This window comes from Lemur catta, chromosome 9, assembly GCF_020740605.2.
Source record: "Lemur catta isolate mLemCat1 chromosome 9, mLemCat1.pri, whole genome shotgun sequence".
Lineage (NCBI taxonomy): Eukaryota > Metazoa > Chordata > Mammalia > Primates > Lemuridae > Lemur > Lemur catta.
In genome coordinates, this window is record NC_059136.1 from 8,099,776 (window position 1) to 8,116,059 (window position 16,284).

At 44.6% G+C, this 16,284-nt stretch overlaps 1 protein-coding gene across 1 annotated transcript in view; it reads right to left on the minus strand.

Annotated features, from left to right (window-relative positions):
- Positions 1-14,816, minus strand: part of AGBL1 (AGBL carboxypeptidase 1) — a 641,096-nt gene extending 626,280 nt beyond the window's left edge. The window contains exons 1-5 of the mRNA XM_045560454.1: positions 14,800-14,816; positions 14,588-14,676; positions 12,982-13,128; positions 10,546-10,677; positions 6,921-7,014 (exon numbers count right to left, since the gene is read on the minus strand). Coding sequence (XP_045416410.1) covers positions 6,921-7,014; positions 10,546-10,677; positions 12,982-13,128; positions 14,588-14,676; positions 14,800-14,816 — 479 coding nt within the window. The remainder of the gene's footprint in view (positions 1-6,920; positions 7,015-10,545; positions 10,678-12,981; positions 13,129-14,587; positions 14,677-14,799) is intronic.
- Positions 14,817-16,284: the final 1,468 nt, after the last annotated feature.

Genomic DNA, 16,284 nt, shown 5'->3' on the forward strand with positions numbered 1-16,284 from the left:
GGGAGACACCAGGACTCGAACTGCCACCCAAATGGCACAGGCAGACCAAGCCCTTCTCAGACACAGAGGGGTACTTTGTATATTTCAAGGAAGACTTTCCAAAGTGCGGAGCCACCTGAGGCCCTGCCTGCTCAGCTCTAAGGGCGTTTTTGAGAAATGCATTATACAAACATGTCCACAGGATAGGAAGCTGGTCCATTTCACAAGCCCAAGACAGGGTTGGGATGTAGGACCTTCCTACCACACTGCATTGGTATGGTTGGCATAGACTGTCAGCAACTTGAGGGCAGGGTCCACCTTCTGTTGTTTTCAAATCCCCAGTGCATAACACTGAGACAGGCACATTGAATGTTGTCAAATAAAAGTCTTAATTCAAAGCATATTTGTTTTGTATTATGCAAAACAGCATCTTAGAGTAATGAATGGTGTCCTGAAATTAGGGTGGAAGGCTTGGCTCAGCCTCTCTGGGTTTCAGTGACCTTGTTTTAAGATGGTGGAAAGAGACAAGAAGGTCCCTCAGGACCTTCCAGCTTTAGGTCCTATGACTTGAATGTCTACGACTGGCCCTGATCAGGAAGAGATCAGTGACTTCTTAAGAAGATGAAAGGGCTTTAACACCATAAACCTAGTTGCCAAGGTTTAATTCATGTAGGAAACTATTCATTCCACCATCAGCTACAGGGTTGGAGTCAGGTTGCAGACGCAATAATCACTCTGTAAGTAAGTGGAGCCCATGATACACACCCCCAATATCAGCACTTGTGAGGCTGGGGTGGAATGTTTTTGTTCCCGTTCCAAGGTATTTGAGTCCAAGTGCTCTGGAGCACACAGCCTCTGAACCCCCGATGTGAGCCCATGCCCTGGAGACCACAGAGTCTGATTACGTTGAATAGAGAATCACAAAGCCCTAAATGGGGTTGGGGGAAAATGAAAACCCAGGGGGCATTCAGTAGCTATTTCAAGAAACAGAAAATTCTGTTCCTTGTAACTTGGATTACCGTTGTCTCCGTGACAAAGTGGCTGAGTCACCCATGGAACCCATTAGCTCTGGCTGAGTCTCCACTCATCTCTCAGCTTCTACCGTCAGATAAAGTGGAATGGCGTGACAGCTGGAGGAAGTCCAGGACACTTGGCTTCAGGAAAAGTCAGCGATTTTGGGGCAGGGAAAGGAGGAGCAGGACAATTTTCCCAGCCCGAGAACTGAGGATGAAATCATAAAGAGCGGCCCATGAAGAAGGCGCAGTAATCCCGCAGTTGGGCAAAGCTCGGATGCCGGAGAGGCCCTGGCACATCAGACTTTGAAACGAGAAGATCACCTAACACTATTCTGAGCACAAGGAGCTGCTAGGACGGCCAACAGGAGACTAAGCTGAAAAATTTGCTTATGAAGCTTGCCGAAGACCAAACACATTCATCTCCTCCTGTCGCCGAGGTGTGTGAGTCCAGCTGCTCTGCAGCACACGGCCTCTGGCCCCACAGTCTCACAGCGGCCAGGGCCCAGGGACCCAGAGCCTAAGGAGATCAATCATAACATGGCACCCCTGCTGAGACCTGAGAGGGGACTGAGGGGGTGGGGAAACCAAAGACGCTATCCTCCCTGAGGATTGGACCAGCGTGGGCCTGAACAGCATGCTTCCCAACTTCCTGTGCCCTTGGGGCAGCCTCAGAGAGAACGAAGGCGAGGGATGAAGGGACCATCTCTCAGTCCTGAGACCCCCTGACCACTGTGGTGCAATGATCAGAGAACACAATGGGGTTCAAGAACCAGCCTCTGCTAGGAAGACCCTACCCGTTTCTGATTGACTCTGATATTCATGAGACAAGGCAAGACAGCAGAGTTTAAAGTCCTGGGACGTTCGCTGGTGATAACATCTGATAACCCAGCTTCAAAGATTGGGTTAGATATTACAGAGTGAGGGTCCCACGTGATTAGAGGGGATGAGGCTGGGCTCTGAGAAAGGTCAAGTGAATGGCCACTGGAAATGGTCACTGCTATTACCAAAACCCTCAGGCCCCTACTGAAAACGAGGGAACGAAGGGACAGCTCCTAGCAGAAAGCGCTGAGACATGGAGTGAACACAAGCTTTCCTAAGGTCACAAGATGAGTCAGTCGCAGACAAGTAATCTATCTTTGCCTCAATAAATTTTCCTACTTAGTGAGTTTGGACAGCTCAAAGACAGCTTTAGTGCAAATAAACAAGCTTGTCCACAGTTGAACACGCTTGCAAGAGGTAGCACACTCTGGCCCAGGGTCACTTCCTCCTCCCTGTTTCTATAAAAAGCAAGCCCAGCAATTTTAAGCCGCAGCAGAAGCAATTAACAGACCAAATACTGGAAGCCTATTTCAAACAGAAGGCAAAGATTTCATGTGAATGCTGCCCCCCACATGCCCCTCAAATTCAGCTCCTTCCATTCTGCCATTCTCAGAAGTTCTCCAGACAACTCTAAATAATTCAGAAGACGCTAAACTTTTCCTTCCCTCCTGCGAGTGAAACTTTGCCCCCTATCAAGCTGACAGCTGCTGCTTCTCAGCCTCTCGGGACAAGTTCTCTCCCAGAAGGCACCTCCGTCTGTCCTGCAGTGGAACTCTGGGTAGACCTGCCGCAGGACTTCCCAGATATGTTTGGACAGGACAGAACCCTACATGTGGAGCCAGCCTGGGATCAAGGGGAAAAAAGACCATAAATATGAAGTACCTAGCGTAGTACCTGCTCAGTAAATGTTGGATTTTATTCATTACTACATAGGCAATTCACAAAAAAACTTTTTAATGAAAGTGTTTCTTTTTAATTTAATTAGGAGCCTACCATCATGGAGGTAGGCACTGGGCTAGGCCCTAGGGAGAACAGCAAGATAAATTTAATTTGATTTCTACCTTTAGAAAGTACAGAATTTAGGGAGGAGACAAGCAGGCGAGCACAGTAAAGAGTAAAATACAGTGCCTGTGTAAGGAAAGTGTGGACAAAGGTCTGGAGGATCACTGAGGAGAGGAGATTCCTTCTCTCTGGTGAGATGGAGCAGGGAGCACCAGGAGGAGTCTGAAGACTGGTGGGACGTCTGCCATGGAACAGGGCAGCAGTGCCACTCCCTAGGCAGGGAAGGACCTGGGGTGGAATAGGGCAAGCCACACTCGGGGATAGTTGGCTGGAAAGAGAGGCGAGAGGAGGAGTAAGAAACAAGGCTGCAAGGGGAAACTGAGGCACATTCTTGATGGCTTTGAAGTCAAGGAAGACCAGTTAGAAGGCTACAGTAGGAGTCTGCATCTGACCAAAACTGCTCGGACCAGAGTGGTGGCCACGAGCAGCAAAGGGAGGGAAGCAGCCGCAGCCAATGCAAGTGCGTGCAGTGTGGTGGGTCGCTGGGAAGTGGAGGAGGCCTGAAATAGCTGCCTCCCCTGGGGTGAGGGCTGGCACAAGGCCACAGAGGGTTAGTGGCATTGCTCTACATGTCCCTTCTCCCTAGTAGGTGTGTGTTTGGAGCTTCTGTCATAAATCTTTCCCTGAGTACTATCTGGAGACAGGGCTTCATTGGAGGACAGCTGCACGTCTAATTTTAGGTTCATGCTGGAGAAGTAGGGCAGGTCTAATCTCCACAGGAGGGACGAGTCACAGTGACACAACACGGGGCATCTGCTCCCCCAAAGCCATCCCGGAATAACTCTCCATAGCTTGCTAGCATTTGGAGGATGATACCCAGTAGGGCTACCCTGTCCCTGACATGGACTTTATTCCCTTCCTGCAAGACCCCTGAAGCCCACAGGTTCAGGCATCCGAGCGGAGTGGAGCAGAATTCATTTGGGCACATGCCTTGGTTGCTATTTTCAGGATGGAGCTCAGGAGAGAAGATGGGACTGGGCAGGAAGTGCTCCCCTTCACGTACTTCCCTGGCTTCTGCATCCTGACCTGTGGCAGCAACCAGATACAGCCAGTAGTATTCGTACGAATAGCCATCAAGAGTGTGATAGCCTGTCGAAGCTCACAAGGTTTTTGCACATTATTTTTTAAGGCCCACAACAAACCTAGGAGGTAAGACTTGATATTCATGCTTTAAGAAATTTCAAAGTTCAGTCAAGAAAAGTCAAATGCCTTGCCAGGACATCATCTAGAAAGAGGGTGACAGTGCAGGTCGTCCGGTTTCAGCACCTTTGTTCTTATCCCACTGCTCAGGAGTGAGGGTAACGTAGAAAACAAGGTAGCTTTAGGAAAGAATTCAAAAGCTTCAAAAGCGAAGGGAAAAGATATTTAGCCTTTGAGAGGAAGTAGCCATTCCATTGAGGAGAAAGACTCCCCTATCATTAAGCAAATTGTTCCATGAATATGAGCCATTTAGACGGTAAAAGAAATTTAAGCAAACTTTAACTGCTTGTGATTGTCTCACATACGATGGTTTTAGAAATAAAATGCTGGTAATAGACTGTGTAAGATACTCCAGTGGTGGCTTAAGAGCTGAGGCTCATGTATCAGACACAGTTTAAATCCCAGCTCTTTCACTTAAAACCCAGCGTGTCACTTAACTTCTCTCAGTTTCAATTTCTTTTCCTGTAAAATTGGGGACAGTAATAGCACCTGCCTCACAGAGGAGAGGAGAGGATCAAAGGAGATAATATATCTTAAGAGCTTAGCACGGTGCAGGGCACCTAATAAACACCACGGCAGTGACAGCCATATTGTAATGGTTGGAGAAAAAGCCTCTCTTCCACAGAGGTTTGGTTTCAATTTGGCATTTGGCTGAACAAGGGGAACCATCTTGCCCAAAATGTACAGGACAAACCAGACATGCAGAAATATGCCTGAGGTCCCCAAAAGGCTCTTTTTGTTGTTGGAAGCACCCCACTTTCATTAATCCCTGGCACTTCTTTCCCATTTTCCTCTGGCACCCTGATCAGATCTGCACCTAAATTCAACTCCTTTTGCAGGAGGAAAAGAAAGCAAAAAAGATAGCAACTAGTGTGAGTCTCTGAGAAGAGACCTTCTCTGTTTTGTTGCTTGGTCTGAATGAGAAGACCATAAAAGCTATCAAGACTCCAGAAGGGCAGGGGCAAGTGCCTTGATACCCACTGTTGGCTGGAAAGGGCTTCCTAGAGAAGCCCGCCAAACAACATGGCACTCAACTGGCAAGAAAGAGATGACTAAGTAAGACTCGTATGTGGATGGGCCCAGCAGACATCACACAGATTTTCACATAAGATAGGGGAAGCACCCAGACATTCCTGAGCTTCTGAACAGCTGAGTTATGACAGCACCAGATTAGAAGAGGCCTTGTGAATAGGGCAGAAAGATAAAGTTCATGGATTGGTGACCAGAGGACACACTGAGACTGCAGATGTCAGCAGCAAAGGCCTGCACACATGACAAAAATGCTACATGTCCAAGTCATACACATCCAAATGGACATGAGATGAGTGAGGACAAACCGTGCTTGTCTATTGACACTTTGGCATGACCCTACCTTCTCAAAACTTAGATGCCCCAGGAACAGAGGGAGAGGAGGGAAAACCCTGAATGAATCAATTGAATCACGAATTTGACTTAGATTCCTGATAAAACACTGACTTATTTTTTTGCTATCTGGCATAATGGAAGTTTAGGATAGAAATAAAGTATAATTACAAATAAATAAAGAAATTTATTTATTTTTTTGTCCCTGAGTCTGTGACTCTGAAGTCTTATACCTACTAGATAAAGGTCCCTTGGTAGGATTTAACTAAATTCCACTTGGCAATAAATTCACACTGCAGAGGAGAGGTTTCCAAAATGAGATATATAGAACACTGACCCACACTAAAAAAGGTAGTTGCCACAAAAAAAGAAAAAGAAAAAAGTTCCCTCACCAAATCAGTTTTGGAACAGAATATACTACATAATCTTGATATCTGGAAATCCCATAACCCTGAGTATCTTAGATATTCTCAATATGTGCTGGCTTTACAAAGGCTCTGAAAAGTCTTATAGTAAAGAAACCTATCTAAATTTGTTCAACCCAGTATTTCCCAATTTATTTGATAAGAGATTTTTTTTCACTGAAATATAATATATTTCACTCTAGCAAATGCTGGTGTAGAGAACTGCAGGTGAGAATGGATGATAATGGCATAACTGTGGTGACCCAAGAGAAAAATAATCAGGTGGAACATGAGCCTAAGATTGATGCTAGGATGCAGAAAATATCATGGCTGGGCATGGAAATGCTACTTGTCAAATGACCCCATATATCTTGGAAATTGTCTGAATTTCTTCTAATATTCTTTCAAGGTCCTAGCTGAGTCACTCCCATAAATGATGGATCTTAATGGTTCTGAATATCTCTAAAGCCTTCATGTCTAACCATCTCCCTTTTTAACTTGGTGATTCACACCACTTCAGCAAGCACAGGCAGAGAGAATAGGCTGAGTTTCATTTTCAATCATAAAAATGTATCTCAAGTCCAGCACACAACCATGATGGACTATTATAAGGCCCAGATCTCATATCAGAAATTTAACTGGCTGACTCTTTAGAGACCTGGTCATTTCTGGACTGTCTTTTGAGAAATATACTCATTTATGGTAGATTTGCTGTGAGTAAAACGTCTACACATGAAGGCTTCAAGCAAACAAACATGGGGTTTTGAGTATGAAAACTGGATTCAAATCTCAGCTGTACCATTTCCTAACACCACGACCTTGGATAAGGCTCTCTCCACATTTTAGCTTCCTCTTCTGCAAGTGAGGATACTAATAAACCCATCCAGGGTTATTGTGAAGATTACAGGAAATGACTCATGGGTGGGGAGAGATGTAAGCTGAGAAGGGATACAGTCATATCTCCAAGGGGAAATCATCACTAAACTGAACTGGAAACATCATGAAAATATGTGTGGGGCCATCTCCATCTCTCTGTCTGTTACAAAGAAGGTGGAAGTACTATGAAGGTGCTCCGTACCTGATTGTTCGGGTGTGCTTTCGGGTGTAAGGAGTAACAATCTCAAATATCAGTTCCATTGCTCCATTAATTCCCAGCATGGCTCCCGTGGTGACTGAGAAAGACAAAAGCACAGTAGTTATGGTCACAGGTGGGTGGGTTAAGGCTCAGTACAACTTGGACTGGCTTCTTTAAAACTGTAAGGGGCAACCTAATAAACAAGATAGTGCCCTTTCTTTTCCAACTTGGTTGCAAGTTCCCTTGCAACTCCCACACCTGGATCTCCCATAACTGAGGCAATGGCCTGAGTAGGCCTCCTTTACAATGTCAAAGGAAGAATCCATTCTTCCTGCTCAGGGGTAACGAGTCTGGAAACTTTTTGCCTTTTTGCCCAGTTGGATGGTTATAAAAACATAGTCGCAGATCTGAATGATAGAAAGAAATTCAAAAGGGGTATCTGATCAGATCAATAAAGCCTCTGGATGTCATTCTCATTTCCAAAGAGGCCCCAGCCTCTCTGCAATATCCCCAATACCCCTCTCCACTCAGCTCACCTTGGGAAGAGCTCTGGTCATGTCAAAAGTAAGAGGAATACACAGGACACGACATGGGGCCAGGCTAGCAGGGGGCAAACGTTTTGGTGGGAGAAGGAGAGAGGGTGGTGTCTTCCAAGGTGTGAGTCTCTTCTCTCTTTCCTCTGCTGCACTGGTGTTTTTAAGACAAAAACCTAGGAATGCTTTGTGCTTTGGGCCAACCTTGTCCTGAGAAAAGCAGGTGGGAACAAGAGGTCTCAGAGAAGCAAGGGGAGAGAAACAAGGGTGGAGAAACAGGGGTGGCTTATCCTGGCTGGCTCCAAGCCTCGGGGAAGGGAGCTAAATGGAAATCTGGAGGCTTTGATATCACTCATCCCAGTACAGTCCATCAGGTAGAGGCTGAAGCTGATGTCTTAGCTATGACAAAGAGTGTACGCTCCTGGAACATCCTCTGTGCATATGTTCCTCCTGAGGTGAGGACAGGCAGTAATTGCCTGGATCAAAATTCAGGGATTTGGCATCCTAGTCCTGCCCATCAATCTTCCACTCTTATGGCTACTAACCCAGTCCTTACTTCTAAATTGGGAAAATATACCAGAGTAAACTCTTGGCGAATAATTCAACAAAATTCTGGCCTTGAGTTAGGGAGGGGATAGTTTTAAGAGCACCAATTCTAACATGGAAGACTTTAGGCTTGGAAGTGGGAGAAGATAACAATAAGAAATCCTCGATGAGTTTCCCCTTGCTGAATGCCTGTGCAAGGTTAGGTCTCTGGCAGTTCTGTGCATACCCTCATTGGCCACCTGAGAGCTTCCAAAGGGTTCATTGGCTACCAAAGACCCAGTATGGTCCCAGCCAACTGCTGAAGATAGAAGCTGTTGAGAAAGCTTCCTGGGACATTCAACAGTGGCTAGCAGTTCACTGAAGTGACAGTAACCCACAGGCTTTTTGAACTCAGCTTGCCTCTCATCAGGAAAGTCAATGTATAGAGAGTGACAGCATAATTTTTAAAAATATCTTATGAATCAGTTAGTTGGTACAATAAACGTAGGCTTAGAATATGAGACCAATGGCTACCTCCTCCCACCCTCAAGCACATCCCAGGATTTCTCAGAGCTCTAGCTGAAGGAATTTTTCTAAATCTCCATAGCCACTGTATATCGTAAGGAAGGCAAGTTATTCAGCCTAATTATTCTTTAGGAAACCATGAGATACTTCAAGTCTTGTACTGCTGGCAAGCTCCAAACGGGGGTGGCACACCTTCTGTCTACTCATTAATGAGAGGTGTCCTTGATACAAAGCCATAACTTCCCTTTCCCTTTATGAGAGCCGGATTTGCACAAAACCATTCAGCCTCTCCCAAACACTCTCTGATTTTCTGGTCAACATATCTAAAATGGGTGAGTGGAGGCTCTGTCTGTGAACAAGAAGTCAAGAATCTCTCCCATGATTTATTCTCCAGAAAGACTTTCTCATTAAGGGTCCTCCATGTTTATGAATAGAATTAACCAATGAAAATCAGATTATTTTAGTAGTTCTTAGGATAATTAGAAAAAAAAGTTACCTATTTACTTCCCATATGTGTAGTCATCCTATTATTTCAAAAGACCAAGGGAGAAGGGCAGGGTAGGGAAGGGAAAATGATCATTACCGAGCAGCTTCCATGTGGCAAGCACAGCCATGAACATTATCCTATTATCCCATCTACCAAGTCTACCAGCCCTGCGTGGGCTGCGTTGCATCCCCTCCAAAATTCGTATGTTGAAGCCCTAATCCCAAGTGCCTCGGAATATGACTGTATTTGGAGACAGGGTTTTAAAAGAGGTAATTAAGTTAAAATGAGGCTATTAGCGTGGGCCCTAATCTAATCTGACTTGTGGCCTTACAAGAAGAGGAACTTTAGACACACGAAGAGACTCCAGGGATGCACAAACACAGAGGAAAGACCATGTGAGGACACAGGGAGAGGACGGCCATCTGGGAGCCAAGGACAGAGGCCCCAGGAGAAACCAAACTTGCTGACATTTGGATCTCAGACTTTCAGCCTTCACGACTGTGAGAAAATAAATGTCTGTTGTTTAAGCCACCCAGATTGTGGCCTTTTCTTATGGCAGCCCTGGCAGACTAATAGTAATAATTATTACTACTATAATGTTATAAAGGATGAAACTGAGGTCAAACAGGTTAAGTGCTCATGTTACATGACTCATAAGAAATAGAATCAGAGTCACACTCAGGTCCTTCTGGCTCTAAGCCCACATTCTTTCCCCTACAGAGTATATTACATCTAAATAATTGTCACTTTCATCCCACAGGAAGGGGGCTCACGAAGGAGAAATGAAAGTCTGTGCTCATTACATGTGAGATAGGAGGTATAGAATCTAATCTATTAATAAAAAATGTCTCCATATGGAGCAGAATTAACATGAGTGTTGGAGTTAGAAATTCAGCCCTCATGACTTTTTATCTGCGTGAATTCAAGCAATTACTTCACTCTTCTAAGCTCATTTTTCTAAGCTGTAAATTTGTGAGTCTAAATACAGAATTGTTATGATAATTAGAAATAATCCAAATTAGGAGATAGCAAATACGTATCAACCCACGTGCTGTGATGTACCTGGAGGACCCTGTTGAGAAGGATCATGAGATTAAACAAAAAGTGGTAAAGGATATTGTAATCAATGAGTGACTTCAGGAATATAGCAGAGAGGTTTATGATGGGAGGGTCATTCCTGACAAATGTAATACACATAACACTGTGCCTTGAGTATGATAGGGACTGAATAAAGTCTGTCCTTCTGCTGTCATAGGTCGTTTGCACGGTGCAGTACTAATAGAAAAGTTTAGAATGCTACACCATGTGACTCCCAAGGAAAAGCAGTATCAAAGTCTGTCTCCAGGAAAGGCTCAAGACTTCCACCTGGCTAAGGGGGAGAAGAATAAATAACTTCTCACCTCGACAGCCTCCGGATGGTCAGGATCCTTCATATACCTTGTCAGGACCCATGTATCCCCCACCCACGTCCTCCTTCCAACCAGGCGCCCACATGGTTTCCAGGTGCCCCAGCCCAGGTCTCGAAGCCGACCCAGGGAGCCGCAGTAGAGCCACTTACCGCTGGAGGCAAACACACGCAGGGCCCAGAGACAGTGGAGGAGGTTCTGGCTATCACACAGGTTTTTCCTGGCCAGAATCAATGTCACATCGAGTGCTTCCAATTCCAGCGCCTTCTGGCCAAACTTTTTATCTGAGAACACAAATCGATCTATCTTAGTTGTGTTGCACATTGAGTCTGAGGGTTGCACAAGACGTGGAATAGATGAAGGGGAAGATGGTGGAGGGAGGAAGATAATCATAGCCAAAGACACTTTTCAGACATATTTAGTAAAAAAAAAAAAAAAATTGCCGCTAAATATGTCCCCACTGGAACCAAATGAATCAGAAGAGCTAATTTGGGCTACACATATTTACATGAAGGCTGGTGGGTTGTATGACTCTCAAGCCCCTATATTTAGGTTGTCCTCATACATGCACCACAGCTTAGTTGGGAATAAAGTTCTTCCTTTAAGAAAAGTCTAGAGCTAGGAATACTTACATAACATAGTATACAAATGCCGTGTGTGAACTTTGATCAGATTCTACTTTGCAAATGTCTGTAAAAGACAACTGGGAACACTTGGAGAAATTGGAATGAATATAAAGTATATGTGTATTTTTGATTTTATTAGATTTTTAATTGTGGTTATGTAGGATAGCATCTCTTTGCAAAGAAATGCACTTGAAATGATTTAGGAGTCAAATGTCCTCTGTAATTTTTTTAATATTTTAAATAAAAACAAATAGGTGAAGAAAATATGGTAAAATGTTAACAATGGGTAGATCTAAGTTTTAGGAATATAAGAGAATTTTCATAACAAAAGTCAAAACATATTTTAAGAAAATAAAATTTTCTCCTCTAATATCTCTAAATCATTGCTCCAGATAACCTGATACCTACTGTTATAGATAAGTCATTATTATCTTAATAATTTGAAAACAAACATAAAAAAACATGGACAAAGCACCTCTTCTTCTGTGTTCCTATTCCCACTATGACAGTAGATGATGGTGCTACCAGTCACATTTGTTTATGTCCCAAGTGTGATACCCAAGTCATCGTGTTTGTTTTTACAGGAATATATTCCGATCAGATTTATCACAGGTAGAAATGAGTAAAAGAGAGATAATATCCCAAACCTGGTTTACCAATATTTGCCTCAGAACCAAAGGACACCAGCAAAGAGATCATGACTAACCCCACATGACCCATTCCCTTCAGGAGGAAGGAAATATTGATTTTGTCTGGGACGTGCTCACGCAGACGCGGGCTGATGCCTGGTCCTCGGTCATTACTGTGGAATGTTGAATGGACTCAAAGTGGAGATCCAGACATCAAAAGGGAAAGAGTGCTCCAGAGCCCCTGGGCCCTTGGCTACAGCTGCTAGCATGGGACATCAAAGGTCCACTTTCAGAGGACCTGAGCTTCTCATTTGTGACCTATATAAGACTAAGCACACAATTGGAGCTTAACCGTTATGACCAGTTTGCAAGGTCTGCGTGAGTCCTGTGTGCTCAGGTTTTTAAACTGTGCTCCAGGAAGTGCTGGGTGTTGCAGAGTCTTCCATGGGGAGAGAGAAATGACTCTGTAGCCTAAGTAACGAGAACTCTAGGCCCCTCCCCCATCTTCCTACCAACTAGGGATGCTCTACTTCTGCATGACTTACTGTAGCTGATGAACCATGGCACCCCAAAATCCGTGTCCACCCAGAACCTCAGAATGTTATCTTATCTGGAAATATGGTCTCTGCAGATTAATTACTTAACATTAAGTCATACAGATTAGAGCGGGCCCTAAATCCTATGACTGATGTCCTTGTACAAAGAGGAGAAGACACAGAGGAGAACACCATGTGAAGATGGAGGCAGACACTGGGGCCATGCAGCCACAAGCCAAGAAACACCAAGGATTGTTGGAAGCCACCAGAAGCTAGAGGGAGGCATGGAACTGATTCTCCCTCAGAGCCTCCAGACGGAACCAACCCTGCCAGCGCCTTGATTTTGGACTTCTGACCTCCAAAATGGTGAGAGAATAAATTTCTGTTGTGTTAAGTCATCCACTTTTTGGCAATTTGTTATGACAGCTCTAGGAAACTAAATACACTTATATAATGGACTTTCGTGTCAGATGCAATTGTAGACATGTTCCATTTATTTTTAAAATGATTAAAAACCGTATTGGAGTATCTCCCTTCTTTCCCCCAATGTGGCCCACACCCCATGTAGCCCATGCCTGCTTTGGGCTCTTCCCTAAGCACCATACCTTGTATTAGGTGACATCTAGGTCAAGAAAATTACTCTCCTATGGGGCTGGTCCTGTCATCACCACCAAGGTGTCCAAAACTTTCCTGCCACTTCCTTCCTGTACTTCCCCACCAGAGCTTCCCCAGTTGTTTACATGGTAACAACCCCAGAAGTGCCTTTTCAGTCATCTTGGGTCTTGGGGTGTGGGTACCTCTTAGGCCAACTTTGGCCAGCAGCCGGAAGAGAGGCAGGAGGATGTCATAGTCTGGAGACGCTGTCCTTGCTGTGTCCACTAGAGTCTGCAGAAGGGCCTCACTGCCACCCTTGCTGATCATGTAGTGGATCCTCCGGTCTGTGCCTGAGGGGGAACCCAGAGGAAAGATGAAGTAATAACCCTCATTTTCCTCGCAGCTAAAGATAGACCTCACAGCTAGAGACAGAGCAAGGACTGTTTCATTTCACCCCAGAAACCAAAATTGTGTAGTTCTTGAAGTGACCTGGGTTAGAGTTGTGCTATTATATAAGGGAAGAGAGATGTGAAATGGGAAAATAGTGGAACACTTAAGAACCTAGGTGTATTCACCTGCAACAGCTGTAATAAATAGAGCCTAGAATCTACTTAACTGAGAATCTGTTGAATTTTCAGTGTATGTGTGTGTACATGTGTATACATGTATGTAAATATGCCTAAGGCTTACATATGCTTAATAGAAGAGAGAGTATCAATATCCCTTTGCTATAAGTTTGTATCATTTGTAACAGGGTTTGGGATGATAGCCTCATCTGGAATAATTTTATTAATGGTATAATGATTTTCTGTTGCTGGCTTTCAGAAACTGATGGGAGAAAAATGGAAACTACTGAAGTATACCCTTCAGAAACAAACATCTTTCTACCTAAGATCAATTTGGAACTGGGACCTCCTCCACCTTGCCCAAGGATAAAAGCAGTGATTACATTTCAACTTGGCCCTGGGTGATTCTCTATGCACTAGGCATAGTTGACCTAACCAAGGTGGCCAGCAGGTTGGACATTATCAAAGAAGACTCAACAGACTATGGGGAAGTCACCCTGCTAGTGGAAGGCACCACAGACTATGGACAGACCCCTTCCTCTTGAAACTGTACCCTTGAGGCTCTATGGCTTTGGAGTGTCATTTATTTTTGGTATTGCCTATTTGGTGTTACTATTTCATTCTAATATTACATGGCCAGGACACAAAAAAATGCAAATTGAGTGAATGTTGGTATGTCCGACAACCTCAGCAAGAACTTGATGCTCCAGGTAACTCAGCTGATTCCAGTGTAGTCAATTCTGTCATCGTATCTTCACAACCTTGATGCTTACCATGCCTCCAGGTCCAGCTCCTGCCTCATACTCCTGTCTCCACCTGACATATGCAAAGGAGCTGCCAACACCTGACTCTCTTAAATGAGCCACAATGGAAGGGAGGAGAGAGAGGAGACCAGTAGAACTGCTAGAGGGTAGCTGTCACTCAGGAAAGCTCAGAGGTGGGTGGGCACAGGCCCCTGGAAGTCCTTGGCCTCATAGATGAGAAACCACAGAATAACCACTCAGAGTCTAATTTCCTCCTAATTTTGGGTCGCTATAGGGTGGGTGACAAGACTGAAAAACCCAACAATCAGCCCAGTACATTCTGGGTCTTACTGAGCTTAAAGGAAAAAGACGGGCTGAGTTTGTCTGTGATAGGCAACTGGAGCTAGAGCAAACCCCCAGCCGCAGAGGTTCCGGGAGAGACTGCAGCCAGCACGCTCCCACGTCCACCAAGTGTGGGGATGCGGGCGCAGCCTACTCACCAACAGAAAGCAGGTCTCCGAGGACCTTGAGGATGGTCAGGATGGATTCTCTGTCGGAGGAGCTCTGCAATGAGAACAGAAGCAGCCATCTTTAAGAAGTAATGCAAGAGGAAGGAGGAGAATGGTCAGGGACACACATGGAAATGACAGGACTGTACTTCCTCCCATGGAGAAGGACTTACTGCAGCAAAAGGATGCATGGGGGGGCTCACTCAATAAGGGACTCCATGTGCAGTCTTCAGACCCCTCGTTGGGGACCTATCTTATAGTAACGTCGGCAAAATGAACACAAGAGTAAGGAATGATAATGTATGCAGAAAACAAGCATAGGAAAGGGGGCTTTGTGAGCCAGGGTAGCACAGATCTGTTATTTCAGTAGGCTTGGGTTATTTTTAAATGCAGGGAAGAGGTATGAAACAGAAATCCACTAAAATGTTCTGATGGAAATACTTCCCGTACGAACAAGAATGAATTCTTATTTTTCTCAAGAGTAGCCTGGAGTAGTACTAAATCATGTTATGGTGACACTCTAGAGGATCTTGGCAATGCTGGACACTTCACCCATTGTTATGCAGAAGAGAACCCTAAGTTCCAAGACAGGGAGGACTTGCTGAGTCCCCCGAGGGAATCCATATAGCAAAGCCCAAAGTACAACCCAGGCCAGTCTCCTGAAAATCAGGCCAGAGCCCTTTGTACTGAAAGATATTAGGAGTTGGGGGTGGGAGGACATTATTTAAGGCAAAGGCTAAATCTTTCCATTAGTAAGACTCATACTCTTCATCTGCTTCAAAGACTTCAACAATTCCCCATCATATAGGACAAAGTCATAGCTCATTAATAGGATTTCCAAAGCTCTTCATAATCTTGTCCTGCTTATGTCTTCAGCTTCATTATTCATTATAATATCCTGCCCAAAATACATGCTTCAGCAACATAGAACTACTTAGATTTTCCTGCTCAAACCGCGTCACTTCTTGCCTCTGGAGCTTTGATCATGCTATTCCCTCTTCCTGCAGCACTGTTTCCTAACTCTGAGCCTGGTCAATGCCAGCTCATCCTTTCAGTGCACTCTGGTCCCCACAGATGGCCACCTCACCCACAGGCTGGGTCTGGAGTCCCTTCTGTCTCCGCATCACTCTGGGCTCAGCTCTGACAGCATACTTACCATGGCATTGGTATCTTGCTGCAATCTCGCTCCTTATCCCACCCCCACTAGGTATTCATATCTTTAAAGAAGGAAACAAACTGCGTCCATATCTATTTCCAGCACTGGGCATAAGGAGTGTTTCAGAAAAGGTGTGCAAAAAATATTTGTTGAGTAGAACTAAACTGAACCAAAAAGAACCCCAAAGGGGCCATGAAGCCCAACACCACGCCCCAAGGCAGAAGGGTGATTATGCTTTCTTTAGTTTCAGTTTTAAGACCTTCCAGGAAGTCAGACTTCAAAACCCCAGCCAGGGCTACTTGCCTCTGTATAAAATTTAAGGAGCTATCAAAAAACAGCAGTAACCAAGATAAATAATATCTTTTTGCTATATTTTTACAAACTAAAATTAATGCAAAAAAATTCATGATAAAAAAAGCTTAACTCTCTGACTCCTATTCTGGGTGAAATGAGATTTTTGGGGATCCCTAGGTGATTAATATCTGTAGTTACCGAGGAAAAAGACTTGGGTTTACTCTGACATCTTCTTCAT